Genomic DNA, 7,995 nt, shown 5'->3' on the forward strand with positions numbered 1-7,995 from the left:
ACGAGGGAAGAAATCTTTTGCGTTGCAAAAAATTATTGATATTATTTTTTAAATCATTACATCTCTTTAATTTCTGGACATACACAATTTTTAGAGATCAATTAACTTCGCGATATTTATATATAACCTTTGATATTGAAGCATGACGAAACATAATTTATGAGATTAAACAAAATATGGAAAAGAAACAAAAATATTCTACAAGCATTAAAAGGTTGTTGAATTAATAAATAAAATATCTATTGAACACTTTAAAATTCAATAAAAACATTTTATTCACATAGTTTAATCTTACACCAAGCAAATAGTATTATAAAATTATCACAACTGCAAACATAATCATTTGCAAATTTAGCTTAATGATGACAAATAATTGAAAATGAAGCCTTTGCATACTTTTTAACATATTACTTGTGCGGAGAAGATAGGTTTTTTTCTCATTGATCAGTTGAATAAATATTACAACCATATTTAAGAATTATTCAAAAGATTAATCTGTTAAAGAGAAGGAAATAATATCTAAAATGCTTATTTTTTGATTAAAAAAAATGTACACTTTCCAAAACAAAGATCAGTTTTGAAGTTAATGAAAAGTCTGATAAAAATGGAATGTTTAACAAGATTGGCTGTGACTTCGTACTGAGATATAAGACTTCTTTTTCGATCTCTTAATGAGAATGACAGCTATAAATACAGCTATCATTATTATCGTAAGTGCTAGCACCACACCAACCACAACAGGCCACCACAAAAACGACTTATTTCGTTTACCATCTTTTACTTGCTTAGCAAATTCTTGAACTCTCGGCTCTTCTTTTCTGTCCGCTTCATTGTCTGTTTTAGATGTCGTCAATTCTTCTGATTGGAAATCTTCGTTGTCTATTTCATAGTTACTTTCGTCAGTTTTATTCTCATCTAAATTTGGTTCTTCTGTTTCTTCAAAATTGCGCCCTGCCTGTGTTCCATTGAGTGATTCAGTTGTAACCTCTTCTACTTCTTCTTTTATTTCTTTATCTAAACTGGGTTCTTCTTTTACCTCCTCTTCCTCAACTGGTTTTTCGATGAGGTTGCCAAAATAAGCAGATGCAATATTATATTTTAATGAGTAGGATCCATTGTTATCTCGAGCTTTTATAGCAAAGTGTATGCTGAAATCTTCAGAAGTGTTTACAACTAAGATATCAGGCACTCTAATAGTTAAAAAGGCTTTTTTCCCAGGAGACAAAGGTATCAGTGAGCCATTAATAACGTCCGACTCATTTACAGTTGTAGCGCTTTCAAAATACTTAATGAGATCTTCTTTATTGTTGCTTGCTTTCATTTCAAGAGCTGTCACTGTAAAAAGTTAAATATATATATTTTTAAACATATAAATAGAAAAACTTACTAGAAGATTTAACTAAGTGATATTCAAAAAAGGAATAAAAAAACAAGTCTCAAAAACAGGATATGATCATCTATATGTTTAGAATTTAATAAAACGCTTTTAAAGAGAAAATGTGCATTTTCTCCTGTTGCTATAATTCCTAAAATCGATTTTTCTAAGATCACTAAGACATTGCTTTGAGTTTTCTTCCATTAAAACATCAGTTGCTTTAACACATCAAACGCATGCTTTTTGTATTATAACTAAATTTAGCATTTTTACAGAAAAAATTTTTGTTTTTGCATTTGCTTAATTTCATAGAAAATTGAATATTGTTTTATTATTAACGCAGAATATTAAATAATATAATATTCAGTTGAAAAGTATCATTCTGCGTACAAGCATTCAATAGAAATTAATTTCACGTTAAATATAATTTTATATTATTATTTATTTTATATTTTATTATTTATTATATTTTATTATTTAATTTAATCATTATTAAAACTTTTTAATTGTCGGGTTTACTAATTTTTACATCATTTTAAGTAATTTTAAAAGGCGAAATACAAAATATGAACGAAATCCATAGAATAGTTTTTGAATAATAAAATTTCAGAAAGTCGTATTTTTAAAATTTAAATTATCAATAGCTTTTTGACCAATTTTCTGTAAATTTCATATTTTGCCTTTTAAAACACCATAGTTTAAAATGATAAAAAAAGTTAGCCTTATTTTCAATTCAAAGTTTTTGGAATATTATTAAAATAAGCTATAATAAATAATTATGACATGTCATATTTTGCTTGGAATTATCTTTTGATAATCAAAATGTGAAATTATATGTAAATCTTTAGATTAGCTTAAATAGCTCCAAAGATATATCAAAAAACGCAGAAATTAAAATTAACAATAAGGGTTCCAAATTTTCGAGCACTCCTTAGACCAAACTTAGACCAAACCATATTTCTCAGATTTCTGCTACTCCTTATATTTTTGGGAAAAAGGAATCGTAATCCGTTAAAAAAAATATATGGTTATTCAGAGGAAGGAAATTTTTTTTGTAGTTTTTATAAAATAGTTGTAACATGAAATATTGGCTGCACAAATTATTTAGCACAATATTAAACCCCTTGAATTATTAAGATTTTATCTTAGTGCGTGAAATTCTAATTACTAGAACAAAAGTTATTCAAGTGTTCTGTACTTTATTTTGCGCATTGTACATTGAGTGCTGAAAATTAATAAATAAGTGAAAAAGAAACAAAAACGCTTTTGAAAGCTATCGTAATAAAGATATTGGAATGTAAAAATAAAAAAACTCTTTTCTGTACCTGATAAAAATTTGGAGAATTTTCTAATATTTGATTTCCCACTGCAATTTGTTACCTCCGGCAATCAAACTGGTTTTGATATTTCAAGTTTCGGCATTCTTTCTAGTGATTTCTTATATTTCGATACTGTTTCTTTTTTTTCTCGCTTAAATATCAATTTGAGTTCCCTAATGTGATTATTTTTGACCTTATTTTTGTCAAAGATTCGAAAAATATATAAGGATTGCCTTTACGGAAAACCCTGTATAATGAGGCATAAAAATATAGTTTTTATTGATAAAATTGTTTTTTCATTCAAAGCAAGTTGTTATGGATGTTATGGAATACAGGCATTAATACAATCATTTGAATAAATTTGCATAGATTTAGATGATTCTTAGGATTTATATAAAATTATAAGGAAATTAACTCCTAAACTAAACAATTAATACGCATATATTCTCTTTGGTAAAAAAATAATTTACAAAATTGCTATTTTTATAACAACATTATACTACGTGATTCTATTACTCCTTCCATCTGGGGATGAAGGTTACATTTTTCTGAAACACATAGTTTTGTGTGTTGCAAAATAATATGTTTAAATGATTTAAAAAAGTATTTTTTCTTAATGCTTTATGCCTTTCTATATTTACCTTGATTGACTTTAATATCATCTCCAAGTATCGTAAAATGAAGTGTTATTCTATGTTTTTCGTTTAGTGTCTCGACATTAACTACTGATAAAATAAACTGATATTAATTTTTCTATGTTTATCTTGACCAACGTTTATATCATTTCTAGGAGTGGGGAAACATTGTATTGCTCTTGCAACAGGAATGTATTGCTCTTGCTTCATTTATTATTTTTACATTAACTACTGATACGATGTACTGATACTTAATATTGTTATGTTTTTCTATGTTTATCTTGATTGATTTTTATATTATCTCCAGGAGGGAGGAAACAATGTATTGCTGTTATGTTCTCCATTTAATGTCTCGGCATTAACTTCTGATAGGATATACTGATACTTAAGGTTTTTAAGTTTTTCTATATTTACCTTGACCGACGTCTATATCATCTCCGGGAGTAGTGAAATGAAGTGTTACTCTATGTTCATCATATAGTGTCTCGACATTAACTACTGATAAATCAGAAATGTCTCCAGGAGGGATAAGATCCCCTGCATCTTGTGTCCAAGACTCTAAACGAAAGGCTCCTGGGTTCGAAGATCGATCGAAATTATTGGCAGGAATTGCGTTGAGCTCTTTTTCTCGTTTGCTCTCATTTTTCGGTACCAGCTCAAAATTTTCTGGAGCAAATTCATTTAAGGGTGGAGATTCATCTGTAGAAGATCCTAATAAAAAATTTATAAAAATAATTATTATTGAGTTTAAATAAATATGTCGATTTTTTTGTAATTTGGATTTTTTTTTCTTCTTTTTTGGTGCAATATCTTTATTTTTATAAAAGTTAAAATGTTAAAAGTTGAAATACCTTTATTTTTATAAAAGTTTTAGACAATTTCGGAATTTTTCTCCACAAAATTAGGTTTTATCTTATTAAGACTGCTTGCTGATTCCCAATTTGCTACAAGTTTTAGCTTTAAATCTCTAAATGAGATTCTCTTTAAAAAAAATTACAGTCAATTGCAAAACAAAAAGAAGTGCGCACAAAGTTTTCTAACACAATATTTTTTAACAGTTATTAGTATTTTTTCAAATGAAGTTTTAACTATGGCTGAGTTCTATTGCCCCGGGAAAAAAATAGCGGCATTAAACCGGCAAAAAGCTTTCATTTTTCACAATCCTTGATTTTTGTTAATTACACCATTTTCTTCTTTCAAGCTACTTTTTAATTTCATTTCAACTGCTTTTTACTTTTAGCTTTAAATTCAAGAATTATTGCAGTTAAAAAAATGTATTGCAGTTTGCAAAAGTGAATACAAAAATTTAATTTCACTCAATAACTAGAGTTTTTAAGAATTTCAGTTTTTACTAATTTATAATAGAATGCATTTTCTGTTTTATTGCTTTTAGACTGTTTACCAATCATTGATCAATTTTTAATTTTAGTTTCAGCTGCGAATTTGAGGTTGAAAAAAATATTGGCGCTATTTATAAACGAACACAGAATTGAATTTTTTCTCGTTGTCTTTCTTTCCGACTGCAAGCCAATTCATGATTAATTTGCAGACTTAAGGGAATTTTTAACAGATACTTTTAATGATATAGAAAACTATTAATGATTTGCATAGAACTTAGTTTTTACTTGTAGTAAAAACAAAATGGCAAATTATAAAAAGCAAAAATTATAAAATTTAAAAATTTGCTCACTTGGTTCAACAGCTCGTGAATTAAGCAATCATAAAGCTTAACTTCGTTTTTTTCTTTTCTTAAAATATTAATTCAGATCTAAATCAGATCTAAATTCAGATCGAATTTTTCCATATTTAAAATCGAAATTCATTAATTAATACGGTATAATTAGCAGAAAGGGTGGTTTGAAAAAATTTTTTAATTTTTCTTCAAAATGTGATGTTAATTTTGATTTTCCAAAACATGGAAATGTTTCAAAAATATTTTAACTAAAAAAGCTAACAAGAACTCTGGAATTTGAGTTGATCTACTAAAAAATTATTTTTTTCTGGTTTAAGTTCAAATTTATTTTAATGGCATTTTATTTTTACAAAATTTTAAGCAGGTAAAGATATGAAAAAAAATCTTTTTTTCTAACATAACCATGTTTAATTTTTCTCGTTTTGTATTTAATTGTTCTTACGTAAAAAAATCTTTTTACTTATCTTTTTATAAATTGACTTATCTTTTTAATAAATTGAACTACAAAAAAAATTTAAATTATTCCTTAATTATTTTAAAGGAATAATAAATTTTAAATACACTCGTTTTTTTTTTTTTTTTTTTTTTTTTTTTTTGTAAAACTAAAAATTGCTTTATGAAAAAAAAAATTGTAAGTGAACAAAAATGAACTGAAAATGGGACTGAAAGTCGGATTGTTTTAAATGGGATGCAATTTAAGAAAACAAACAAACAGGAAATTACGGACAAAAACTAACATCAGAATTCGTTGCAAAGCCAGTAAAAGAATATTAAGCCCCTAAATTACGAATTACCCGTAAATTTGCATCGTAGCAAATATTGGATCAGCCTGTATAATAAGCAGCATTGCCCGTAAAATAACAATTATTATGCGAAAGATCTTTTTTAAAAGAACAGACACTGTACATAAAATTACTAAAAAATCACCTTAGGAAAAAAATTGACACTGTCCGTAAAATTATATCAGAAACCAAAAAGTCCCCACAACATCGAGACCAAATGCATGGCTGTGGTAACGTGGTCAAAATTATGCACAGGTCATCTAGACTACCCACGCAAGCTGGTAGCCATCAATCTAATGATGACAAGACGCCACTGAAGATCGAACCCCATGACTTCGCGGTAACGCCATCACACCCATTCAGTTTATAAAAGAATAAGAGGAAGGGAATGAAAAAGTAGTGAGCAAGTTTTGATACTAATAATAGTTGTTAAAAAGCATAAAATGTTTAACCATGTTTCGTTGTTGGGAATGGACCCTTTTTCCCAACAGTCAATAAATTGTAGACTCTACCCGTAAAAACACTCTAGTACCCCTAATAGCCTAAGTATATGGAACATCAGAGTTTAGCTTGAAATGTGTGCGTGCGTGCGTGTGTATTTACATATATATATATATATATATATACATATATATTGTTTTGTGGTGATATCCATAATAAGAACTATAATATTGAAAACCAGAACTTCTTGAGCGTGGTTGCCATATNTATATATATATAGCTAATCTTAATTCTGCCGAAACCTATATAAATCTAAAATGTTACCTTTAAGTACAGGAATTGGTGGTGAACCAGAGGATAAAATGCCTTGCTTAAGTTTCGCTTGACCATCATTGGAAATCCTAGCTATCACAGCATATCGACCATTTCCATTGAAATGTGTGAAATATCCAGTATAAATTCCATCATTTTCTGTTACATCAGCTCCTAAAATTTCAAAAAATATTTTTTATATAGTTCTTAACTATATAAGAGAAATTTTTAAAAATTTCCATGTATGAAATTACTCTGTTTATAAAATTTAATGCTGCATTTTTAAAAAAAATAAAGAAAAAACTTATTAACCTAAGTGTTCAATCATGACATTCTTGGTTATTTTTTTAAAGTTAAGGTTTTCCATGATTACCATCTCTAATATGTATTTTTAGAGTTCTTGTTAAATAATTTACGTTAGGAACATTTTTCAGTTTCATACAAACGCTGTTTAGGGGTGATTTTAATCCCATTTTTGTGATTTACTTATAAATTGAATTAGCAAAGTTTATTTTATAATGTTTTTGTTTCTTTTTGTCTTACATATTATAATGATTTCGATTTTGAAAAGAATTTTAAAAATATAGGGTAAACTAACCAGGGAAGGAATACTTAAGCTTCGCTTGCCTTTTAAAAAGCCATATTTTTTTCAAAATTCGTAATTTTAGTTAAATGACAGTGTCAAAATATTTTTTACTAATTGCAAATTATGTAAAAAAATTGTAGAGAACTTACATAATACTGTTTTAAAGTTTTGGAGGCTCAAATAACAAGTAGTAAGAAGACCAAGTGAAGGAACAGCTCTTACCAGTGAATGAATACCCAGTAAAGGAACACTTAATTTTGGTTATTTTTTAATGCTCTTTATGAATTTATAGGCCATAAAAATATTCAAAAACAAGCCTATTCTTGAAATTATAACATATAAATACTTGGAAAATGTTTACCTTTTTTTGTAATCATGAATTGAAAATTAAAGTGTCAACATATTAACACATACTGCTCATTCACTGGGAAATCTATGCCCAGTAAAGGAACATGCCTGTTTCTCTCACTGGTCAGAAGTTGTTTTTCGTATTTTTAACATACTTTTGATGTGGAACATCACTAAATGTACAAGAAAATTGAAGTTTATCTTTTATTTTCATTGACTTAGAAAAAAAAACAGTAAAGGAACACTTGTTCCTTCACTGGTTTTTCATCGTTTGGTGATCCAGTGAATAAACACCCCCTCATCTCAGTACTTTATTATGCTATGATGCTTAAAAAAATAATAAAACGTAACTTCAATAACTATATTTTGAATTCTCTGTTTCACAGTCAGAAAAATAAAACTGTTACATGCAATTAATTCCACTTCAAACATATAAATACAAACACTCACCTTATAATTTTTTCAAAGAAACAAGGTGTTGCAGAGATAATAACAAATTCAAAA

At 27.4% G+C, this 7,995-nt stretch overlaps 1 protein-coding gene across 1 annotated transcript in view; it reads right to left on the bottom strand.

Annotated features, from left to right (window-relative positions):
- Positions 1 to 250: 250 nt before the first annotated feature.
- The window catches only part of LOC107455467 (calcium-activated chloride channel regulator 1-like), a 44,503-nt gene continuing 36,758 nt past the window's right edge, over positions 251 to 7,995 (bottom strand). Inside the window, exons 11-13 of the mRNA XM_043040301.2 lie at positions 6,570 to 6,731; positions 3,744 to 4,040; positions 251 to 1,335 (exon numbers count right to left, since the gene is read on the bottom strand). Coding sequence (XP_042896235.1) covers positions 614 to 1,335; positions 3,744 to 4,040; positions 6,570 to 6,731 — 1,181 coding nt within the window. The 3' untranslated portion in view covers positions 251 to 613. The remainder of the gene's footprint in view (positions 1,336 to 3,743; positions 4,041 to 6,569; positions 6,732 to 7,995) is intronic.

The sequence above is a fragment of the Parasteatoda tepidariorum genome, chromosome X1 (assembly GCF_043381705.1).
Source record: "Parasteatoda tepidariorum isolate YZ-2023 chromosome X1, CAS_Ptep_4.0, whole genome shotgun sequence".
In the NCBI taxonomy this organism is placed as follows: Eukaryota; Metazoa; Arthropoda; class Arachnida; order Araneae; family Theridiidae; genus Parasteatoda; species Parasteatoda tepidariorum.